Raw genomic sequence first — 25,670 nt, forward strand, 5'->3', positions numbered from 1 at the left:
ACTCTTCTCCATACTGAAAGAACTGGAGTACCCCATTGCCACACCAGATACCTGCACGAAGGATCAGACTTGGTGTACAGGTATCCAATATGCTTTAGCAAATAAAATAAACACTCTCCAAAACAAATTCCAACAAATAAAAGAATCCCTTAATCTCCCAAATAACTCTCCGTCCATTGACACTTCTAATGGCAGCCTTACCAACAGATTCTCCTTCACCAAAACTACCATTATAGAGGTAGAGAAAATGATCCTCTCTCTTAAACCCTCCAATTTCAAGGGTGACATCTGCCCAGCACAAATAATAAAAGACGCTGCCAGAGACCTTTCACCCTTCATTTGCAAACTTATCAATGCCTCCTTCTCTACAGGCAACATCCTGGCCAACCTAAAACAATCGTGGGTGCTCCCGCTTCTCAAGAAGCAGACATTAGACCCACTCATCCCTACCAACTACCGAATTATTACCATAGTACCATTTCTTCTGAAGATACTGGACAAAGTTGCATATACACTAATTCAAAGACGCCTTGAATCACACAAACTACTGGGAGCTAGACAATCTGGCTTCCGCCCTCTCCATGGGACTGAAACTGCCCTCATTGACTTAAAGACACAGATAGATGAGTGAGAGATCAAGGAAAGACAGCACTCCTCCTTTTACTCGACCTCTCTGCTGCATTTGGCCTTGTGAACCATAAAGTCCTTTGTAGACATTTGGACTCAGCCGCCCACTTCTCCACTCAAGCCAATAGATGGGTAGAATCCTTTCTGAGTGAGAGAACCATTAGAGTCTTTTCCCCCTCGGCAGCAGCAGGCCCTATGCCTATCACTTGTGGAGTCCCCCAGGGCTCATGTGTCTCTCCAACTCTATACAACATATCTACCAAACCCCTCTTTGACGATCTGGACCTTCTAGGTATCACCCACACTAACTATGCAGATGATACACAGGTTCTCCTCCCGCTTTCTGGGGATCACAGTTGGGATGGGGAGTTGGTGAATAGGGTGTATCTCATCATTCCGGCATGGATGGCATCCCATGGCCTCTGCCTGAATGATGATAGGACAGAGCTGATTATCCTAGGGACACAGACCAATATCAATAAGCTAGGCACGGACTACTCTATGTTCAACATAGACGGTAATATCATTAAGGTCTCTAGGGAAGTAAAAACGCTTGGCTTTTATCTTGACTCTACCATGTCATTCACTAAACAGGTTAATTTCCTATCTTCTACTACAGCATATACCTGTAAATTAATAAGAGCAGGAAAGCCCTTCCTTTCTAATGATAGTTGCCTGATCCTGGCGAGAGCCTTAATACTCTCCCGACTTGACTACTGCAATGCCCTCTACAGTGGTGCTAACCAAGCTATCACTAAAAGGCTTCAAATTTTACAAAATAATGTCCTAAGAGCAGCTCTTGGCATAAATAAAAGGGATCATATATCCAATATCAGACACCAACACAAATGGCTCTCTACTGACAACAAAATCCACTTAAAAATGATCTCCTTAACACATAAAGCTCTCAACAATGCTGCTCCTAGCTACCTGATGGACAACATAAAAAGAAAAACCTCTAGTAGACCAACATGAACTACCAACTCTAATTGTCTGGTAGTACCCAGATTTAAACTTGCCAAAATTGGCAGAATTAGCTTCCCTGTGATAGCTGCCAAATGGTGGAATGCTCTGCCTCACTACCTTAGAGCAGACCAACCCTTCTCACTCTTCAGAAGGAATTACATCAATCACATCAATTCTAACAACCTGTAAATCCACTACTAGATGTGTATATCTGCTGTGCTAGCATATCTGAACTGTATATATGTATTATCAGAATTTGTACCTCAAATGTAAATAATTCTATTAACACTGTATATAACCCATTGTATCTTTGACATTAGTACCACAAAATTGCATCTTTTATACATCATTGTAAATTATGTACTGTGTATATTCCTGAAACTCTGTAAATCTCGCATATTCTTTCTGTTGCGCTCGGTTACCCCTGGGTCTGGCGCGCATTACAAATAAATAAACAAACAAACAAACCATAGCAAATGACCTCAGACCCAAATAACCGGACGGACTCAAAGAATAAGGCAAAGTACTACTTTTTTGTCAGCTCAAATAAAGTAGGGAAATCTGGTGACCATACAAAATGCAGATCACACACTTTTGGTTACTTTTCTCTTACACAAAGACTTTATACTTCAATGTGCATCATTGCTTGGTCTATCTCCCTCTATTCCGGTGGCCATCATTAGATTAGAATTGGGTCTAACCTCCCTAAAGGCATTGGTGTTAAAGAAGAGAGCCGCGTTATATCTCAGAATGACTCGTGATACTAGTAATGATATATTAACTGCGGTACACCAAGAAATAAAAAAGGAAGGCTCGACCTCCTCAATTGTAGATCAGATGAACAATTTGCTCTCTGAAATAGGCTGGCAATCCAGAGATGGTAAATACTCAGACAAAGTAAATAGAGCATTGAGCAAACACATTGATCTCTGGGATTGGCTGGAGAATTTTGAACATCTTAAGAGTCTGAGCAGCTACCAATGTGTGCAATATAGACTATTTGAATTTAGGAAACCCCAGAGATACTTGAATATCTGTCCATCTATTAGACTTAGACGGTTCATATTACTGCTTCGCCTAGAACAGCTACCTACCTTAAACAACACGGGGAGAAAAGATAGGATGGCCGTCGAGGAACGTATCTGTCGATTATGTAAAGCACATAAGCAGTTGGAGACTGCAAAACATTTGTTAACTGAGTGCTCGGAGATGGCTAGTATTTTTATTCCCCTTCTTGGTAGCTATGTGCATGAAACCACACATATTGGGGAAGCCCTGTTTTGGCACCATTGCCTCAACTCTAATGGTCTACGTTTATTAATAGCTCTGTATACTATCTGGTTACAAATTGAAAGAAGACTGGATATAACTCTGTAGAGGAATAGGTTCTATGAAGGTAATTCTTAGATGGAAGGTATGAAATGTATATATATCTGTGAATAACATGAATTATTTGTTTTTTTTAGAATTTTGTATTGTAAATTATGTGTATTTAAAAATTATATTTGAATCATGTCAGTATTTTATTATGCTATTTAATGTTAAATTTGTGTAAAGTTTATTGTTTAAACTATAGCACAATAAATATTAAATTAAATGTGCACCAGTTATGATGTCATATTACATGACAAACAGTAAAGCCAATCGACGGGAAGGGATTGATTAGGGGAACATATATACGTATATGTTTTTCTAACATGAGTGGCTGCCCCTTATCTAGTAGGCATGCCTCGAAAAATGTATTGTACTGATTATAAAAATAAGGACAGTGGATTGGCATTTGCAACATTGAAAAGCATGTCACTACTTAGCCACTCATGATTGATAGGCATACTCTCCCAACGTTGGCGTTTCTGCTCGCTAGCTGCACGTGAACATAACGAAAACTAGACTCACATTGGTCAACCATCCTACCATCTCTCATCAACTAGACCACGAGCAAAGGCTTCTGCTTTGTAGTTGACCTTGCCTGCTGTTTTCTTCTCTGGGATTTTTCAGGGAGTCAGGGTCCACCACTATCTTTGTTTGAGGCTTAATGAATAGACCTTGTTTTGTCTTGCAGCACTTGTCAATAGACCATGAATCTGTGCATTTTACCTGTTATTTACTGCTATTTGATTTAATTGTGCTGGGTGCCATAACTCCTCTTGGCCTTTGGAGACTTGGTTGCTCCGTCTTACTTGTGCTTTCTGCACTCTTGATTATCCAATACTTGGCACTTGCAAATGTTTTTGCTTCTGATTAATATAAGAGAAATGTGCCCGTTGTTCATAGCTTATCCTGGTCAACTCCCTTTGTACTTTCCAATTATGTCTTGCTGTGTCATCCTTACTCTTAGTAAAACAGATATGCTTGGTTCCTCGCAGGAAGCTATTTTCTGCAGGGTTTCTGATTTGCGGCCCTAGTTTGTCTCTGAGTTAGTTTTGACATGATCTGACGTCCATCTTTCCATCATGGCCGCTTTACTCATGTTATAGTTTCTACTGCAGTAAACTTCTATGTAACTCATCTACCTTGCATTGCTGCATATATGCATTAGTTGAGATTCATCTCACTTGGCCTCTCGGCATAGATGATTTCATCATCTCTTTATACTTTTTTTCTTTGTTACTTGGATTACACCTTCCGCCACTTCCATGCCAGGATAAATTTGATACGGTTGTCTGAGTACATAACGTCTCGCATATCTTCGGTATGGTATTGGAACGATACTTGGTGCCATGCACAGAGTCTTCCTGATTTGCTTCCAGTATGACGGAGGTGAGTGGGCAGGCACTAGAGATGACGTCATCCGCTCCTCTAAACTTTAACTGTAGCCTAAATATTAATCAGAGCTCTAAAATACAGTTATTGATATGGGTCTGCCCTGAAAGGTTTTAATACCGTTGTTAATTGTTATCAAGGGATACCCTGATTTAGTCTTTTTAGTCTGTGCAACAATGGGTGCAAAGTTAAGGTGGCTTTAGCTGAATTTTCATGGTTTTGTTGCATTAAGTTCTCACTTTAACATCTCTGCAACTAAAGTTTTTCCTTGAATTTTAAAGGTTCTGTTACAATGTATTATTGCTCAACTTACCGTCCCTGCAACAAATGGTTTTTCCATGAATGTCAAACGTTTTGTTGCAATATATTGCTCACCTTAACGTCCATACATCTTGTGTTTTTTCCTTGAATTTCAACGTTTTTTTTACAAAGTATTGCTCACCTTAACATCCCTGCAACTAAAGTTTGTTCCTTGAATTTCAAGTGTTTTGCTATTACATAGATTTTAGAATGCTTCTAGACCACTAGCATGGTCTTTGGCCATGGTCAGCGGCCATGGCCTTTGGCCGTGCAGACTGTTCATTTTAAAATGCCACCAGTCCTCTAGCCATGGCCTTCGGATTGCAGGCTTTGAGAACTCACAATGTTTTTAGGCAATGCACATTGAGATTACATTTTTTGCCATGGAGCACACACTTTGGTAAAGCAGTGTTCTCCAAGTGGTACACCACCTTTCAGCATCATCATTTTGGCGCAGGCCGAAATTTGGCACACCCATTTCCGCACACCCTTTTCGGCGGGAAAGCCATTCCGGCACTGTTATTTTGGCCCAAAGGATGTTTGGACGTGGCTGACATTGCAGTCACGTCTAAATGCCCTCATGCTGTATAAGATCACAGGACTGCACTGCAACAAACCCCGCCACCTCCCACTTGTGTTGCTTTTCTTTTAATTAAATTAAATTACTTGCATTTAAAAAAAAAAAACATACAGCCTTGGATCCTGGTCTGGCCGAGTTTGAGGGCCAGCATTTAACCACTAGGCCACAACAGCTTGGTTCTTCATGGGGCATACATTTCATAATTTCTCTCCTAAAATGTAATATGTTCAAGGATAAAAAGCTAGGTATGAAACTTGTGAAAATTCAAACAATAACATTATTGTAGCATAATGGTCAAGTGCTGCGTCTTGTTCTTAATGCCAGAGTTCTCTGACAGCAGTGTTCAGCATAAATGTGATTTTTTTAAATTTTTTTTTTCTGTTTTACAATGTTGCCCAAAGACGGTGTAGTCCTCTTTCAGAATATTTGTGCAGTGTAAGGGGGAATGTGTGGTGTGAGGGTGTACATATCATCTGAGAGGGTGTGCATGCAATGGGTTGATGTGTTTGATGTGAGCGTGTGTGTGTGTGTGTACATGGTGTGAAGTTGTTTTTGAGGGATAGTTTTATGCAGTTTATAATGTTGCAGTAAATACATCTTTTTCATGATTAATCCATATTACAAAATGCAAAGTAACTTCAGGTTCATGCCAATTGTGACCTCTTGCGCCAAAAGATCCTTGCTCCGAGAGGTACAAAATGCAAAGTGCCTGCTGGTGCATGCCGCGCCAATTGCGACCTCTCATACCAAAACATCCTTACGCCGAGAGGTCCCTGCCCCAACTGGCTGTGTCTAACTGGGCGTGCTCAAACAGAACCTATGGTGAGAAGTGTGGTGAAAAGGTCCTGCCATAACTGCATGCACCTAACTGGCTCTGCCGAAATGTTCTGTGCCCATCTCTTGGTGACTGTTGTGATACATTGCACGACCCCAACTAACCACATTTAAGCAGCACTGAAACAGAAAAAAATGACCGGCTCAAGAATAGCATATGCCCAGGTACTTTCTGCAACCATATCAAAAATGAAAAGCTGGCACCCATGAATATACGCACAGTACTGCTTAGCTTCAAAGTGAAGAAGGGGCCAGCCCCCTCAGGCCATGTTGCTCTACGTAGTCTTGTAACGATGCCTTACTTATTAGGCACCATGGCCTGAGGGGGCTGGCCTTTTTTTCTCTGTTTAAAGCAAAGCATGGTCCGTCCTGGTTAATGCATGGATGGGAGACCTGGGTCACCAGTGATTGTTCACCCTCGATGTCACTGTATCTGTAAAAATATATATATATTTAAAAAATATGTATAAAACATTGCAGGCTTTGAGAACTCCCAATGTTTTTAGTTAATGCTGTGTGTGATTTCATTATTTGCCATGGAGCACAAACTTTGGTTAAGCAAGTTCTCCAAGTGGGATACCCCTTTTCGGTGCCACCTTTTTCGAGTGGGCTGATTTGGCTGGGGCATTCCGCTGCAGCACCCATTGCAGCATGCCATTTTCGACACGAAAGCCATTCCGGCACTGTTATTTTGGCGCGAGGGATGTTTGGAAGTGGCTGACATTGCAGCCATGTCGAAATGCACTAATGCTAAATAGGATCACAGGGCTGCACTGCAACAAAACTTGCCACCTCCCACTTGCATTACTTTACTTTAATTAAATTAAATTAGTTAAATAAAAAAAAGAACATACAGCCCTGAACGATGGTCTGCCAGAGGTTTGAGAGCCAGCATTTAAACACTAGGCCACAATGGCTTGCTGCTTCACTCGGCATACATTTCATAATTTAATATGTTCAATGATAAAAGGATAGGTATGAAACTTGTGAAAAACGAAACAATAATATAATTGTAGCATAATGTTTAAGTGCTGCGTCTTGACCTTCTTAAGGCGAGGGTTCTCCTGTAGCAGTGTTCAGCCTAAATGTGATATTTTTAATTTCATTTTTTCTGTTTTATGACATTTTTAAAACTAAGAAAACACACATCTCGGGAGCGTTAACTGTCTTCCATTCATGCAGTAACCGGGACCGACCATGCTTAGTTTCAAAGGATCCAGCTCACTTAGTCCATATTTCTCTAAGTGTTCTTTGAAGGTAGGACCCATATATTAGGGAACATGGCCTTAGGGGGCTGACCCCTTCCTCACTTTGAAGCTAAGCAATGTTCATCCCAGTTACTGCAGGGATGGAGACCCCACTGTTGCTGTAAAAATACCTATTCTCTATTTGTTATTGTTGACTGGGAGACTAAAAATACCAGAATGCATTTCGTCAAAATAACACCGTAGATCCCTTACTGCTATGTATCAAAATCAACATGATTAAATTGTTCAAAAAAGTACCAAACTCTGGTATCATGCATTTTTATGAAATTCTCTGAAAACAAAAAGGGCAAATTTCTAGAAAGTTATTTGAAATGTTTATTATTTAGACAAAAAAATCCTGATGAGCATAAAGGTTGTACTAACAAAGAAGTATAACAGAAATTGTTAAAACACTCACAGTTGTAATTCACAATTTTGTTTAAAGAACAGAAAACAATCAATTATTCTTTTTATGAGAAACAGAAAAAAATATTTTTTAAAATAGGTTCTTCTTTGTTGTAAAGTCACAAAGAAGAAATAAAAAAGGAATGGAGTACTAGTGGAGAGAAGATATATGGACGGTTCTTAAGGTAAAAAGTTCTTGCTTCTCTACACAGAACAACCGTATCCTCTCAAACTCTAACTCCAATATTCCTAATGACAGGTCTGCCTACGTGTAGGTGTCAAAAAAATATTTCAAGAAAAATCAAGGTTGACATCATCACAACAACGTTTCGGCTGAAATGCCGCCTGTCTGGCCATAGTTTCTTTACATAGTTGAAAGTTGCCTTCCTCAGGGCGAAAGTCGTCGGCTCTGTGATGTCAGCGCGCCCGGGTCTGAACTGTTGTGGCCATAAAATAAATCATTTCTCTTTTCCTGGTTGTCTGGACCGCGTTCGATGCTTTCTTTTGCAGCACATGTGCAGGGCTATTCTCGCAACTGAAAAGTGCGTTCCTTTATACTGCGCTGAACCTGCATCTTCATTACAGAAGTTTCGCTGAACGCAAGGCTGAAACTGATCAAATACGTGCATAGTGAGTGTACATGGCACCGGCACGCATCAAGGCTGCACACCTTTTATGCCAGTGATATGGGACTACACTAGGCTACCCGACGCATGTGCTCTCCGCACTATATACTCCACAGACTGCACCTTTCAACTGTGCATGCTATCTAGTTACAGGATTTAATCCACATCTGTTGTTTTTTCCAATGTGAGTCCTGACCCGATGCAGTTACAGCAAGGGCCCTGTTGGTTCCGCTCTTCAGGCATTACTGTTGTGGGCCCCTGAGCCCGTTTTCACGCCTGTTTTTCTAACTTATCCACAGCCTATAAAATTGAGGGTTAAACTGTTGTGAGGTTCTTTCGCCCTGAGGAAGGCAACTTTCAACTATGTAAAGAAACTATGGCCAGACAGGCGGCATTTCAGCCGAAACGTTGTTGTGATGATGTCAACCTTGATTTTTCTTGAAATATTTTTTTGACACCTACACGTAGGCAGACCTGTCATTAGGAATATTGGAGTTAGAGTTTGAGAGGATACGGTTGTTCTGTGTAGAGAAGCAAGAACTTTTTACCTTAAGAACCGTCCATATATCTTCTCTCCACTAGTACTCCATTCCTTTTTTATTTCTTCTTTGTGACTTTACAACAAAGAAGAACCTATTTTAAAAAATATTTTTTTCTGTTTCTCATAAAAATAATAATTGATTGTTTTCTGTTCTTTAAACAAAATTGTGAATTACAACTGTGAGTGTTTTAACAATTTCTGTTATACTTCTTTGTTATTACAACCTTTATGCTCATCAGGATTTTTTTGTCTAAATAATAAACATTTCAAATAACTTTCTAGAAATTTGCCCTTTTTGTTTTCAGAGAATTTCATAAAAATGCATGATACCAGAGTTTGGTACTTTTTTGAACAATTTAATCATGTTGATTTTGATACATAGCAGTAAGGGATCTACGGTGTTATTTTGGTCTTTTGTCCCCTCCTTTTCTGCTCATGGGGCAAATCCCCCCCCTCTTTCTTTGTTTGCATTTCGTCAAAAGGCAAAAAATTGTCTCCGAGTGCAAAACCTTCAAGGACTTACAGTAGCACGGTTTAAAAAACAAAACTAAATTCAGATGCCCATCCATGCAGTATCCATGACTGACCCTACTTAGCTTCAAAGCGGGACTGACCCTGCTTAGCCTCAAATCAAGAAACGGCCCGGCCCTTTTATCTAAGTGATCTTGTTTGTGTGGCTCATTTATAAGGCAACATGGCCTGAGAAGGATGTCCCCTTCCTCACTTTGAAGCTAAGCAGGGTCTTTGCTGTTTACTGCATGAATAGGAGACCTGGATGGCAATTGGTGAATTTTCACCCCCAACATAACTATAGTTATAAAAAGATCTTTAAAAAAAATGTTTTACATATGTAACGATGGGTACCGAATTACACATACCTGCAGTAAATATCGGCAAAACAGCCAGAAACAATGCTTCCCTGCACCCATGCCATCATCTAGTGCCAGCTCCCCCCACGCTCCAGACGGCCTCACCTCCCCTGCCCTCTACCTTATACCCCGGACCACACGCTGCTTCTGTGACGCAGTTTGCTTTCAGGTGTTGGCTGTTCAAAGCTAAGGCAGAGGCTACAGAAAGCATTGTGTTGCACACTTGGTCCCTGTATCCCCTCCCACTCCTAAAGTTCACTCAGTGCTTTCTAGCCATCCCCCACACCTCTACACGGATGTCATTTGTATGTTTTATACCTGCAAATTGCTTTTTACTGAGTTTAATTTTGCCATAACTTTGCATCGAGAAAAAAGCAAGATGGCGGTTGTTTCATTTCTGAAAACCATGATCCTGCAATGCACCATGGGAGATATACATATATAGTTTTTGGGAGAGAGGGCACCCCTTTCTCTGTCAAAGTAGAAAATAACTACAGCACGAATAACCCCAAACTGCGCATGGATCGCTTCATGAACAAGTTGTTTTGGACCTGGTCCAAATCCATCCAGCACTTTAGGCTATGCGCTTAGGCAAACATTGACCTTTTTTGACTCTGGGGAAATGCACTTTTGAAGCTTAACAACTTTTTTATTTATTAACAAATCTTTACAAAACTTTGCAGTCAGAGGGGGCCCCGCAGATCACTTTCGAAATGTTCGCGAAATCTGTTACTCTAACCAAAAGTTATTAACAATAGAATTTGGAGGGGTGCCTATTTGTCTGCAACTCACCTGAACTCTAGGGTGGCGACCGCCGCTCTTTAACATATATACGCAACACTGTGCCATTTGCAGTTAATTTACAAATAAAAGATTGCAGCTTCAATTCCTAATACTATTCACTTTTGCCAATCTTTACAAAATATCAAAGACTGGCAAAGGCAACACTTCTGCAGTTTTGTTGTTCATTGACAAATGACTCTAGCTTCAATTAATTTGCGCTATCTATCTTGTATAAATGTATAAAATACAAGCATCTGCAAGTCTAATATATTTTCCGTTTGTAGTTGCTCATTGACAGAAAAAGGTCATAGCTTCAAATACCACAACCAATTACTGTGTAAACAATTCACAAACTAAAAAGCTCAAGGCCAATACTTTTGCCATTTGTACTTGTCCATTGGCAAAAAACAGGTTGTAGCTTCTATTACTAAAAGCAATCACACATATAAATATGTGCACAATATCCAGTAGTGGGAAAATAATAGTTCTGATGTTTGCAATTGATTGTTGAGAAATGTCTGAAGCTTCAATTACTATGACCAATCCTTTGTGTAAAAAAGTACAAAATAACACTCATTTGCAATGCACATACTTTGACCATTTGTAGTTGTTCATTGCCATTTGCTGCAATAACTACAACCATTTTCGTGTGTACACATTTTTTAAATAACAAGCATTGGCTGAGACAATAATTTTGACATTTGTAGTTGATCATTGACAAACCAATGGGTGACTCTTTATTTATTACAAGCATGCATCATTGTAAAAATGTCCCAATTAAGCAATGGCAAATCCATGATTTTTGCTATTTGTAGTTGTTCATTGAAAAAGTAATGGCTACAGAATCAATTACTACAGCCAAACACTTGTGTAAAAATGAATGCAATAAGAAGCATTGGAGAAGCCAATACGTGTGTTGTTTCTAGCATATAGTATTTATAATGTCTATAGTTTTGCCATTTTTGGTTGTTCACTTCATACAAATGGTTGCAGCTTCAATTATTATGAGCAATCACTACTGTGGCAATGTTCAAAATAATAAGCACTGTAGTTGTTCATTGACAAACAAATGGTTTTAGTTTCAGTGACATAGTAGGCATAGTAGCCGTAACCAGACATGCTGATAACACTTCTCATGTTAAGGGGAGCTACATCAGACATACATTCAAAGGACATAGTAGACGTGTATAAGTATACTGGTAAAGCCACTCCTCATGCTGCGGGGAGCTACATTAGACATCCATTCAAAGGACATAGTAGGAGTGAATAAGCATACTGGTAAAGCCTCTCCTCATGCTGCGGGAGCTACATCAAGTATATGGCATCAGTATTTTTTGCCATTTTTCTTCCTGCACTTAGCAGACCTACCCTGTCTGCTGCCTTAAACCTAGCACTTAGAAATTGCTGTGATATGATATGATATGATATGATATAGCATTTGTAACGCGCCTATACACAAGTGTTTCAAGCTGTCTGCACTAAAACTGTTTGTTGCCTTTATTATTTATTTATTGTTATCTATCTGTTTCTCCTCTGCTTTGCACTTTCCACTTCTCCCCCTTCCATGCACTTTTCCCCTCCCCCTTTCCCATGCACTTGCGCATTCTCAATGTCACTGGGCCTAGTAAGATCGCTGTTTTGTTCTCCCCTGTTGCCCTCCCTTGCCTTGTCGCTCTCTGAAACACTTGTGTACGAGCGCGATAGAAATAACATATCATATCATATGCAACAAAATAATAGGATTTAAATACAGCTAAGAAAGCGAAAATGCTGGAGGAACATACATTTGGAGATGACGACCGCTCAGACAGAGCACAACAAGTATAACTGAGGATCAAAATGCTATAGAGGGAGCAAATACACTGGGTGCAGAGCAGCGCGTAGATGAACAAAGTACGTAATGATGTGACAGTTTAAGGCAGGTAGTGCGGTTACTAATGCAAGGCGCAGCATCAGTTTATAGCCGAGTCAGAATGTAAGCGTTCCAGGGAAATGGAGGCACAAACATTCCGGGATTGATCACAGGTTGATAAGGGTGATGTGCTGAGTTACAGATCTTGTTTGTATGCACATGGATATCACTGTTTCCTTACTGGCCTTGCGCTATTCATGGTGGCATAATGAACCCCATGTTTGCCCAAGCCTCCTTTAGCGTCACCCGCTCTTTGTTTTGTGAGTTTTCTATATGGATATGTCTCTGTCCTACCTGTTCTGTCTTTTTGGGAGCCCTTAAGTCTCCTGGTCAGTGGCCGTGTGGTATAAATAAAGTAAAGTAAAGAAAACAAGTAAGGATACCGAGGAGGTGAGGATCCTACTGTAAGTAGGACCCAGATTAGTTGAGTTGCCATTAAAATTCAAAAAATGTACCTTTGGACGCAGATGTCGGTGAGGGTGCCTTGCCTCCCTTTCATGCCCGGACAGGGCCAGATAAGGTGTGACGCAGCCCTTAGGTATTGGCCTTTGGTGGGGGCCGGCGATCGCCTGCCGGAGCCCAACCAATAGGGATTTTATAGCTGCTTGCTGCCAATCTGGTCCCACATTTGAGGCTGGTAGCAGCCTCTACACACCACGGCCTTCACCGCGTCCATGCTGGAAGGGCCAGGACAATGCAGAAATGGGGGATTGAAACTTGAATTACTGACCAGTAACTTCTGTAATATAGTATGAAATGAAAAGCATTGGCAAGGCCAGACTATTAGCCAGTTGAGTTGTTCATTGACAAAATATGGCTGAATCTTCAACTTCTACAGCCAATTACATATTTGTAGACACATATGAAAATGACAAGCATTGGTGAAGTACGTTGCCAAAGCTAAATTACTACAAGTCACTTGTGTAAAAATCAACAAAATAATGCTAATTGGCAATACCGATAGTTTTGCCATGTGTAGTTGTTCACTGACAAACAAATGGTTGAAACTTCAATTATTGTGAGCAACCACTACTGTGACAATGTTCAAAATAACAAGCACTGTAGGTGTTCATTGACAAACAAATGGTTTTAGTTTCAGTGGCCAAACACATGTGCAAAAAGGTACAAAAATAACACACACTGGAATAGCCAGTACTGTTTTCATTGCGAGGAAACCAGCATTTGTAAAACCTACAGTTTTGACGTTTTTAGTTCATGGACACAGCAGGAATGTAGCTTCAATTCCTAAATGGAATCACTCATTTCAATGTCAATGAAATAACATTGACATACAAATGTTCATAGCTTTGTATCTCATTTCAGATGTCATGCAGTGCCCTCCCCATAACACACCAATATGCAAATGCACTGTAATCCAAAACCAAAATAAAACAAATCAGTGGAAACAGTTTCTTAAAACGTTATAGTTGCTATCTATAAAAGGTAAAGTCTACAAGCATTGCAAATACCATTGTTAAGATTTGTGTCAAGCACTCAATGTAAGTTATTTAAATATAGTCTCCCGTACTACAATTAAAACCTGTGACATATCCCCAGATGTTGTCACTTCTCCCCTAGGGGGAGCCGCTTCCCATGAGGCCAGGGTGGTGAGGCCACTACCAGATAGTCCCCATGGAGGCGATATTGAGATGGTGGATCTCATGGGGGGGTCCCCTGTGGGATTTGTGACAACCTGGTGAGAAAATGCTATCCTACATAGCCCACCAAACCATAACACACCTTCCTACTCACCTTCCACCAACACTTTCCCTAGTGTTCCTATATGTTTTTGCCATACCACTGATATAGGAAGTACTGGGATGAGGAAGAGTGTGGACTCCTCAAGGGACCGGTATACCTTAAGTACTGAGATGAGGGATAGACCTGTTGACTCACTAGAAGACGCATCTATCCGTACTGAGATGAGGAAGAAGGGCGGAACCACAGAGAGTACTTATGAGAACATGAATGAACAGTCTAATTTTTCCTGAAACCTGATTGGGCAGAACCCATTCAAAACAGAAGTGGGAAACCAGGAAAGAGAGAGAGGCCCTCCTTGGAGGAACTACGAGCGTGCGGACGCTCAGCTTGGCTGTGAACGGAAGCAGCTACAGGAGAGCTCACCAGGCAGGCAGAGAGGTTCTCTCCTCATCAAACATCTGCAAGTGCCACTGGGACGCTTCAGCACGCCAGAAGGGGGGAAAAGCCTAGAGAAGCCTGAAACAGAGGGTGGAGTACCAATAGACCGACCAGTACAAGATGAAGAGACCCTAAAGGTACCTGGGCTACAGGGACAGTTGTAGGGGTACCAGAGGGCACTGGCAGATGCTGGAGCCATGATACTGGGGCATGAAGGAAGCCCCTGCGGGACAAGCTTAGACCCTCTAACAAAAAGGAACCACAACTCTGACAGGAGAAAATCCCATGGGTCTGGGACCGGCATCCTTCTATGTAGGGTAACCAAAGTCATCTTCATAGTCACAGTACATGGCAGGATAGTGAACCAGGTCTGCAACAACAGGGGGGGAGAATCCCATGAGTCTGGGGCTCGCCTCCTTTTACGAAGATCATCCCAAATCATCTTCATAGTCACAGTACGTGGCAGGATAGTGAACCAGGTCTGCAGCAGCAGGGGGGTGGAGAATCCCATGGGTCTGGGACCCGCCGCTGTTTACGAAGATCATCCTAAATCATCTTCATAGTCACACTACGTGGCAGGATAGTGAACCAGGACTACTGCACCAAGTCAAGAGCAATACATGGATCTGGGAAATGCACCCATAATATTGGGAGCTCATGTGAATTGTGAACTTTGGAAATGCAAGCAAGTCAGGGCAAGGTAGGCATTCTCTCTGGTAATGCTGAACTGTGAATTTAGAAATTCTGAGAGTGGCTGTGGGGAATGGAGGCATTCCACCCAGCCTTTGTGACCCATTGTGAACTGCATACTAAATTCTAAGCAGGGCCTGGGGAAGGTGGTTATTCTGCCCAGTCCCTTGTGAACTGTGAAGCTATGAGTGCCCAGGAGAAGGGAACAATGCCTCCTGGTGTCCTTCCTGAAGATTGTGTGTCGTGAAACCAATCAGAAGAAGGCCAGCGGAAGGGAGTCATTCTCTGGGCACTGTGAGGAAATTAAGAACCAAATACCCGGAGAAGGGAGGCATTGTCCAGGACACCAATAGTGATGCAAAACCATGGTCAATAAGGAATGATGTTTGAGTTGGAACCTTTTCTTTTGCATTGGCACTGAACCCTTACAACAACACAAGCTGGAACTTTGTTTGTTTCTTCGAATCGGAACGGACACCTGGAGAAGGGAGTCATTCTCACAGGCAAAATTCCCCTTCAATTGGAACTGTGGCCCATTGTCCAGAAGAAGGGATTCCTTCTTCTGGACCAAAAAGATCTACTACACTTTTCTCGTTAGTTACCAGTGTGAGGGATAGAAGTAGGCATTTTGACATGACAGTGGACTTCTTTCTTCCCTTATTAGAGGCAGGGAAATGCCTCTTAGAATTAGGGAGAGATAGGTGTCCACTTTATTTTTGCCTGAATAAAGGTACTTGCCAATCACCATGCCACCAATGTGTCAGACACGTACCTCTGCACCCTTAAACCCTAATTGGTATTAGACACTCTATCCACCTATCTCTCAAACTAACTTGTTCCTTCTTTCCACCTGTCCCACTCCTACTACCACCTTTCACTCTCTACTCCACTATCCTGTAACACATCTTTCATTACTTACTATCAAACCCTGTATTTATCCCCCAACACATATTCCCCTCTCTTTCCATCTCTCACATTTCTTTCATTTGCCTTTTCTCCCTACATGCTCACTACTACACACAACTAGTGAATAGTACCTGTGCGAAACCTGAAGGTGTCTCACCCGATAGTCCCCGGGGATCTGTCATCCAGGTGGCCAGGACACAGCCATCTCTTTTGGATCCAGTTCCTGTAGGTGGACCAGTGAGGGAGGATCACTCTGATGAGGGGTCTTCGGGGAGAGAAAGTGGGACACTGGATGGCGAGACACAGTATCCCCTTCCCTGTAACACCTTTTCCCCATCCTACCAGGTAGGATACTTAGGAACTCAACACTTGCCCCTTTCCCGACATGAAAACTTTCTCATGGACAGCTTTCTGTGAGAGAAACCAGACTAACACCTGAGCCGTATACCTGACATGTCCCAACCCTATGGTTAGGCAGAGTCAGGCAATTACTGGTCATTGCACACACCTGACTTCCATCACACTTCCCCACATGGTTAAAAGGCGGAGCACGAAAGCACACTTTGAGCAAGGCAAAGCACATGAGGAAGCAGCAGTTTCAAGATGGCAGTTGAATACAAGGAGAAAGACAGCAAGACTGTGAGGGTTGCAAGGAGTGACGTGCCCTTGACCTTTTCAGAGAAAGACTGTTACTTTTGTGATCCTTCGAGAATACGAAACATAAGACCTGGGATTAAAGCTGAAGAAACCTGCATTGTGTGTCGGAAGTACCCGGGGCTCTCCTGCGTCAATATCCAAGGCGGGGAGAAGCATTTGCCTGTCCGGTGTGGTACTGTCCTTGGCTGCTACAGCAAAGCGGCGCCAGTAAAGTCAGCACAGCCAGTGAGTCCGGGAGACTGATACCAGACCCTTCTGTGTTAGAACCAAGGTTGCAAGTGGAAATATTGTATGAACAAATCTGAGGAGAACAGTATATAGGCCCTTTTAATTTGACAAAACTCCACTAGGGCTGCATTATTATTATTTGATGGCCGTAGCTTGCTCCCATCTGTAGATTTAGGATTAGATAGGTGTTTATCATACCCTTGTTGAATTTCAATAAACACCCTTGAACTGTGGTCACTTGTGTCTGTCTTACTGTTGATACCATGCCTTCCTTACTTACAACTCTATCCTACACAAAATACCTTACCTGCACCCTCTCAGACCACTGCTACAGTCTCCTCAGCACCCATGGTCACATGCTTCCCTTTGCCTATCTCTGTATCTCTGCCAATCTAAAATATCCTTAAAAGGCATTAAGAAGTCGTTTAGCCTCGCCCCATTTATAATCTCCATTTGCAGGGTGGCAGCCGTGTCTTCAGGCTACATTGGCTTTATGCACACTTTGATGTTTTTTGTTTCTAATCGGGTTTGGGAGATGTCCTGTGTCTCCCTTGACTTCCTGCAGCCTCTTTTCAATCTCAGTTCATTGTTTTGCCCTACCATTCCACAATAAGGTCTGTCTGGGGTTGGCATATGGGGTGTTTGGTGTTTCATCTCTCTTTAGCAGGAGAAATCCCAGTCCATTTCATATTGTTCTGAATTTCATTTCCCTGGCTCCAGTCTGTTGCATTCTGGGAGTTACTGTTCTGAAAAAGGAGAATTGTGAACTGCAAAGAGGCTGTCAATCATTGTGGAAGGGCAGGGGTATTGGCAGTCATACAATGCACACTTCGGGTCCAGGGACTGGGACTCCCTGTCACCCCACCCCGCCAATGGGGTAGGATCAACTCTGGCATACACTATGGTAGGCTTCCCACCCCAGATCAGAAGGAGGCCCTTTATCCCTCTGACAGGGTGATGACCGTGAACCTGTCACGAAAAGTTTTAAAAATATACATCTCTGCTGATGTTGCATTTTCACTTTCAATTTGTGGGCATGAGTTAACGTTCCATATAGGTTGGTTTTATTTCTTGTTTAGGGTCTATTAATAGGTTAAATATTAACATTAGTAATCCCAATATTTGTAGAATAAAAAGTTTTCATAAGTAGCCTTAAATATATAAAGAAAAAAAAGATTTCACACTGATTGATATGTTTTGTATGATGTGAGTTATCATGATAGAGTTGTTTGGAGTGGCAAGGTCGTAAGTTCGTTCACATGTTATCAATGATTTTAAGCAAGCTGTTTTGTTCCTGTGTGCAGAATATTGTGTGAATGATCTATGTGTATGTGCTTTGTAGAAGACAGAGAGGGGGGGTGGTTAATGTAATTTTCAAAATGTCTTCAGCGTGCACCACTTTAGGATAAGTCCCTGGGGTGTATCATGTTCTCAAAAATTGAATTGGACAGTTTGAAAATATATGGGTAAATAGGTGATTTTTCAGCTCCAACGTAAATCGTAATGCAAGATTGTAATCAACGGTCTGGGGCAAAAAAAACATTGATTGAAATTCTACAAATATAGCATGAGTGCTTGGCTCTCACCAGATCAACGACAAGCCACATTCGGTCAGCTGTCAAGGCTAGAACAAAAGTTACAGGGTCAAACTCCTTTTTTCATTTTTCTATGTAAAGTGTCAAGCAGCCTTATTACCTTACTATCAGCTGCGAGTTTATGTCTCTATATGCAAAACATATCTAAGCATCCTCTCTCACTTTCCTGCTCTCTCACTCCCCCACTCTCTTTGCCTCTCTCTAACTCACTGTCTTCCACTCTATCAGCGTGTCTGTCAGTGATGCCCCTCACCCTCTCATTCATTTTTCCACATATGGGCAACATGCCAATACTTTCCTGCCTTTATTTATCCATCTGTATGTGATTTATGATGTATGGTCAATTAAGAGTTTCTCCTAATTCTCTTAAAGTGAAATCTGCTTTTGCTCATTTTACAGAATAAATCTGAAAGGCAGTGAAAAAACAAAACAATGTATCAGTTGCCTCGTGCGAGCAGAGAGATGCCAGTACTACTCAGCGTCATTCAGTACAAATGCTAATTACTACCAATTATCATGCAGTGGTGAGTACAAGTCTTGTTGACTGATATAACAAATAAACATATCGATTGTAACAGGCCACTCTTGATGGGTTTAGGAGATGCCAAGCGATTTTTACACAGGAGCTGTATCATTAATCAAGTGTGCCTTGTAACATAATATTATATAATATGGAATTTGTAACGCGCCTATACACAAGTGTTAAATATTGCAAATCAGTGCATTGGCAATTAACCCATGCCTTAGTAACATCCAATGCAATGAAGGGCTGGCTTGGCAAACATTCCCTTTCAAGTGATGCGATTTGCAAAGTGTGCGTGCAACAGACAGGTGCTGACAAAATGCAGATGTCTTTATTCACAGAGGCGTGTTCAGTTTTGCGGAAGGGCCTGTGGCAAGCAGTAGTGCTCAATTGTCTGCTCTCCCAAGCGTATGTAAATGTTGGCGTTCCCATCTTTCCCATGCTCGAGGTCTGCTCACATCACCAAGCCTCGCCTTCTCCATAGACGTCTCCTGGGAGCAAATCTACTGGAACATAACACAGAGTGTGCACCCAAAAGGCTTTCTTGTACATGTCCGCAACCTTATTTAAATGAGAAATTGAAGACTTTGCATGTGTGTTTAAGCATGGGTTGCTGCAAAGCAGACATGCATCTAAAAAGTGACCTATGTGGCTTGCCCATTGCACTGTTCTGTGCCTCCGCCTGTCACTATAGGAGTAAGGAAATCCCTCCACATGTGACCATCATATTCCTGTCAGGAGTGCATCGTTCAAGCGACGTGTTTTGCATATGGACACATGTCCCGGTGAATAGCCCCAGATAAAGGCCTGCCTACTAGCCATTTCGTCCTGCCATAGCTTCATAGCTCATTCCTTTATGCTTCATGTGTCGCTTCCTTTTCTGTGTCCCAGTGAATGCAGAGAGAGTAGCATGTATGTATATGTTGCCTTGGACTTTGCTGGGGTGCTCTTCCTTCTGGATGGCCAGACTCCGTGCTGTTGCCAGCCATTGCAAATATTTAAAAAAGTTAATCTCCAGAGGCTTCTTTGAATTCATCTGTGCACTCCTCTATCCACAAGTCAAAGCGAAGTGTTCTCCTTTCGTATCTATTAGCATTGTGTCTACCCAGATGATAATTATTGCAATTGCTTTCATTTTTGCCATAGCTTTCCAACAAACAATGAAAACAGACTGATGAAAGTGCATGTAAAAAAGATGGATACATATTTATTGAATAGAATTTGTTTGCACAGCCCACCCTAGCAGTATCTCTATGCTCTCTAACCTAAGATTCTTTTGGGGGGGTTAGAAAAATATATAAGGATTAGTTTCCCAGCCTCCCCATAAGCCGGCACAGCTGCCTATGCCACAGGTTGGCCAATCTATCAATGCTGAAGGAGAAGGGGTTTGCTACTCAGCACATGTCACAGGTATCTGTCTGCCATGCCGTTGCACACACTACTGCCGACTACCTCCTACACAAGCAGTAGAAATGGAGTGCCACTGCCAGTATCTGATACTGTGAATATCTTAGCAGTCAGCTGTGAATCCAACTTTGGGAGACAAAATGCTGGGAACATTGCAATAGGTGGCTTGTTGACTGTAGTAGAAATCAATAGCAGGGTGGATAGGCAACTTAACAAGAGTCAGCCGTGTGCAGTGATCCAAAGGAGAGTGTAGAGTGCATGTGGGGGGTGGGGCTATGGTTGTGCATGCCCAACCTCATAGACGTATGGGGCCCCTCCTGCTCAACAAGATTTGAAATGATGAGCAAGAGCCCAACCCCTCCATGGCCCCAATCAATGGCTCATGCAACATCTCCAGGGGTCTCCATGTACCCTGAAGCCTCTGTGAGCCCTGAACCAGCATTTCTGGACAAGGCAAAGATTACTCACCTGCAGTTGGGGGCCATTTATTTTGGTTGATCGGGCAGTCAGTGGGTATTGAGCTTGGGGGCTTGAATGAATAAATAATTCAGTACTTTGATGCATTTCTTCCGATCTATACCCTCATCTCAATTTGCCTCACAGCTGAGCCCACATTGGGTCCTGCATCACCTAACGTTGGCACTTAATAGGCGACCATTGGAGAGGGCATCATAAGCACCCGACTAATAGGCCTATTCTCTCTACATTCCGAGATCCCATGTATCCTTTGCCTCCTGGTAGCTTCCAGTGCAGAAAAATGGGTGAAGGGCTGACCTGTGCTGGCTGCCCCTTCCTCTGTCTCAACTTGCACCAGTACACTACCCTTGATCCCAGTGACCAGATGTGATGTCAGGTGTCCCAAGATTGCAAGCCACACCTTCCTCCCTATGGCATCTTCCTCAATAAACGTGGAGAAACCCCTCTGGGTGTGGGATTCAAGCTTATAGGGAAGAGAGAATGTCTATAAACTAAATCCCGATTGTTTAACATTTGGTAAAAACACGTAATACTTTATATGGTGAACACACAAGTAATAACAAAGGAGCACCAGCCAATCCATGTCACTACTGTTATCTGTTTATATGACACCCATATAATCTTCTTCTCAGCACCCTGTCCCTTTCTCTTCTTCTTTGTAACATTGTGGAGGCCCACAGGGTGAGGTTAAAGCGCTGCCATAGGTCAGCAACTAAACAGATACAAAATAGTAGAGATGATTAAGTGAAGGAAGGAAATGGAGCTGGAGAAAGGGGGCAATGGTGTTGCAGCTCATGCTCATTGGAGCTCCTGGATAGGGAGGTGGAGGTGGTGGAAAAAGAAGACAGATACACAAGTGAGTGAAAGAGCAGAGTTTTATTTCAGTCCAGTCCAAAAGAGGCACTGCCAAAAACATATAGAAACAGATGGATACTGCAGGCCAGGAGAGAGGGGGGGGGGGCAGAGGAATTATAAGAGGGTCACCAAGTGCCTATGCATAAAGGAAAGGCATCCAGTGTAGAAGGTGGGGACATTAGAGTTCTGGACAGAGAGAATGGAAACCAGGTGTCGATTTGGACCAATGTGGTGTTTGCAGATATTGTATGTGAATATTTCTGAAATGGCACTGTACAATAGTCTCAATCTAGATGTGAATACGTGTTTATTTGGATATCAGAATTGAGGCACACAAGTGGAGATGTGCATTGTTCTTAGCACTGAAGTGTCGAAAAAGATGATGTCGAATTTGTATTACCTTTTTAATATTGGTGTTTCAAGCTGTAGTCAGAAAGACTACATTGAAGCGTATGGCTGCATCCATTATGAATTGGCCCTATTAGGAGTCAACAGCTTGTCTGTAAATGAAACACTGATCTACAGAACAACTAAACCAATGAGCTAGGATTTTCACGTAAGAAAGCAAGAATATACAGCAAATTAGTTCACACTGCCCTCAGAGGAAGGACTCTCAAATGTATGGTGTGGGTCTAGCAGAGAAGGCAGAGTCAACATTTCACATAGAGTGCAATGGCTGCCCCTGTGCAGCTGGGTGAGGAGGGGAACATCAGAATGGGTTTGGAGGAAAGAGGCAGTAGGGTAGAGGGTTGAACATCAGAGGGTAGTTGGAGGAAAGTATTAGGAGGAGAAGTGGAACATCATATCCAGGGAGGTAGGTAAAATGAGCACTATGGTAGAAAGGAGGAGTGCACATAAGAGGAAGCAGAAAAGATCAAACAAAGTCGAAGGAAAGGTTATTATCTAGGAAGATGAGGTTGGAGGAAGAGTATGCCAGGCCTTGAGAAAGCTAAAAAAGAGTTCCAGGAGAGAGTAGCAAAACCCAGTTGTAATGGGCTTGAGCCTGTGAAGAATGCAGGAACAAATATGTCAAGGAGGTGTGGGAATATCACCAGGATGGAAAGGAAATAGAAGTGGTTCTCATAAGTATGAGCATTTGGCAAGTTTTGCAAGTAAGACTGGGCTGGGGGACAGCAGTGCCAGGAACCAAAGACAGGTGAGGGGAAGAGGCTTGATCAAGTCCAGTGGAAACCCTATGAATGCCTCTTAGCTGCGTGAGTTCCTGACCTTTTGCTAAAGTTGTTGACCATTCCAAGCCATTGATCTCTTTGCAGAGCTGAACTGCTGTGAGAGACCAGAGGTGATGGGGCTCTAACCCACCAATCATTCTCATGTTAATCAAGATTCTGAACAAAAGTTGTGGAGGGCCCTCGCAAAATGTTCACCTAGAGTTGTGAATTCTATGGCGTTGGAACATGAGAATCAAGAGACTTTGTTGATACAGTGGACATTATTCTGATCACAGAATAATATTTCTGGGATGGAATCTAGTTTTGACAAATTACGTAGGAGACCTTGTGTACATCAAGGAACTTTATTTTCAAAAATTACATTGTATCTGTTTTTGGTCAGTGGTGTAAGTGATTTCAATCCGGCACTTCACCTAAGTCAACGCCTAGCGTGTAATGCACAACTGAAATCCTTATTTATTTTGTGTTTAAAAGTTCTTTTATTCTGAACGATGTCCCACTCATATCACGCCCCCCTCCAAGAACCCCCCACCACCCCCCGGTCAAACTGAACCAGGAATCAGGCTGGTTGGCAAAGTTAAAATATTTATTTATGTATTCACAATATAATCACACTGTTTAATAGGTATACAATAATCATCAATGGGGTGATGTAACACTAAGCAATCTCTTTAATCATAAGGAGTAATAGTGAACAAAACAATTCAGCACAAAAATGATACTTTTGTGTGTGTTCAGATCAGATAGCAGTATAGTTACTATTTCCCACTGCACACCCTTCAACCCCCCAACAGGCAATGTAATGAGATAGGAGGAGAGAGAGCAGGTATTCAGGAATGCAGAATTCAAACAAAGTAACAATCCCACTTTCCCCCCCAGCAAACACAAGAGAAAAACGGAATTGATTGGCAAACTGTCAAAATGGTTTAAAGCTCTCTTGATAATGGATTGGGTAAAACACTAAATATGGTTTAAATTGCTGAAATTGTTGAAATTACTATGGGAGGCGCTTTAGATAGTTGCAGACAAACACTAGCAATGATTTAACACTAATAAGCAGGGTAAAATCTTAAGCAAAAACAAAGAGGTGATGGCTGGAAGGTTTAGACTGAATCTTAACCACTGGCATTGCTCGGGGCAACCCTTCAGACCATCGTTCTTCACCTGCCAAGCCATTACAGAAGGGGAAAGACCATATGCAAATCAGGCTTGGCCCCACCCAAAAGGGGAAGTCTAGCCCGAACTGCTAGGTCACATCCCTTCTGCATGAGACCACAAGCATCCCCAAACATGTTTCACCCTTGTTGCGGCTCATCAGTGAGGAGTAGCTTGGGTCTCTAGGCCCAGCAGGCACGGGACCCACGTCTGGGCATACGCGTCCACTCGGGGTGACAAAGCAAAAACAAAGAGGTGATGGCTGGAAGGTTTAGACTGAATCTTAAAACTGAGGTCGGGTGCAATCAAAAGCTGTTTTACACATGTAATAATTTCCTAAAACAAAATTTGTGGCAAACTTTTCAGCGTGCGGTAATCGCGATTGCGGGAGAACTATATGGATTTGGGATGCGGTTTTAGGTTCTGTGGAAAGCCGAGGATGTTAGCAGAAGTTGAAATTGTATTTCTAGCATAAAAATTGAGAAAGTTATGGACATTTTAGTGGAGGTTGTTTGTCTGAGATAGGCGCAAGAATGGGAACACAGGGATGCACTTTTAAAAGACAAACAGGATTTTTTTACACTAGGGGATGACCATGAAGAAGCAAATACCACACGGAAGCACAGCCACTGGATCAGGGCGACTGCCTGCTGAGGAGCTTGCCTTCTTCATGTGAAATATATCAACACCAAGATATTTTTAACAATACTAGTACAGAAGGAAGATAGTAGGAATAAGAAAGAGAGTTCAGGCAATTCAAAAAGATTTCTAACAATGCAGGTTCCGAAGACAAGATAGGATGGATTTAGATAGGGGTTGCACTAAGCCAGATACATATGATAGTGGCACAGTTCTATTCTATAGATTCTCACTATATATGTTTTGAACGGAACCGTCAGGAATTCTGGTCAGGGATTCTGCTCAGGGATTCTGCTGGGCACACCGGACAGGACTGGTCTGCAATGGCTCCCGTCACAGCTCTCTGGTCACAGCACGGCACAACTGGATTGGATCTTTTGGTTCTGATGATAATTCGTTTAGCTGGAAAGCAGTACAGCACAGCTCGGCTGTTTCTTTTGATTCCCCTTAGGTTTCTGTGGTGGGTTCTGGAATCGTAAGGCCTAGCTGAAAATGGTTCAGCTATATGATGAGCCTTTCTGCTTGCCAAGTTTCTGGAGTCTGGAGCAAGGAAGATGGATGGTTCTCTAGCAGAGTGCTTTGCCAGCAACCGGTTAGTGGGTGAATCTGTGTCTCTAAGTCTTCAGCTGTCTCTATTTATGCTTATGATAAAGGGGGTGTGTGCTGGTTTATCCTAAGTGCGCCCCTTAGGCAGCCGATTGGATATAGTATCTTCTGTCCCTTGATTGGAGGAGAAAACAGGGTGTCACCTTGATG

General features: G+C 42.2%; 1 protein-coding gene across 4 annotated transcripts in view; it reads left to right on the plus strand.

Annotated features, from left to right (window-relative positions):
- DPP4 (dipeptidyl peptidase 4) overlaps window positions 1-25,670 on the plus strand; it is a 992,858-nt gene that overhangs the window by 752,989 nt on the left and 214,199 nt on the right. For all 4 annotated transcript variants that reach the window (XM_069616324.1, XM_069616327.1, XM_069616325.1 and 1 more), the window contains one exon: window positions 19,068-19,192. In XM_069616324.1, the coding sequence (XP_069472425.1) occupies window positions 19,068-19,192 (125 nt within the window). The remainder of the gene's footprint in view (window positions 1-19,067; window positions 19,193-25,670) is intronic.

The sequence above is a fragment of the Ambystoma mexicanum genome, chromosome 9 (genome assembly GCF_040938575.1).
Source record: "Ambystoma mexicanum isolate Mex_15411 chromosome 9, UKY_AmexF1_1, whole genome shotgun sequence".
In the NCBI taxonomy this organism is placed as follows: domain Eukaryota; kingdom Metazoa; phylum Chordata; class Amphibia; order Caudata; family Ambystomatidae; genus Ambystoma; species Ambystoma mexicanum.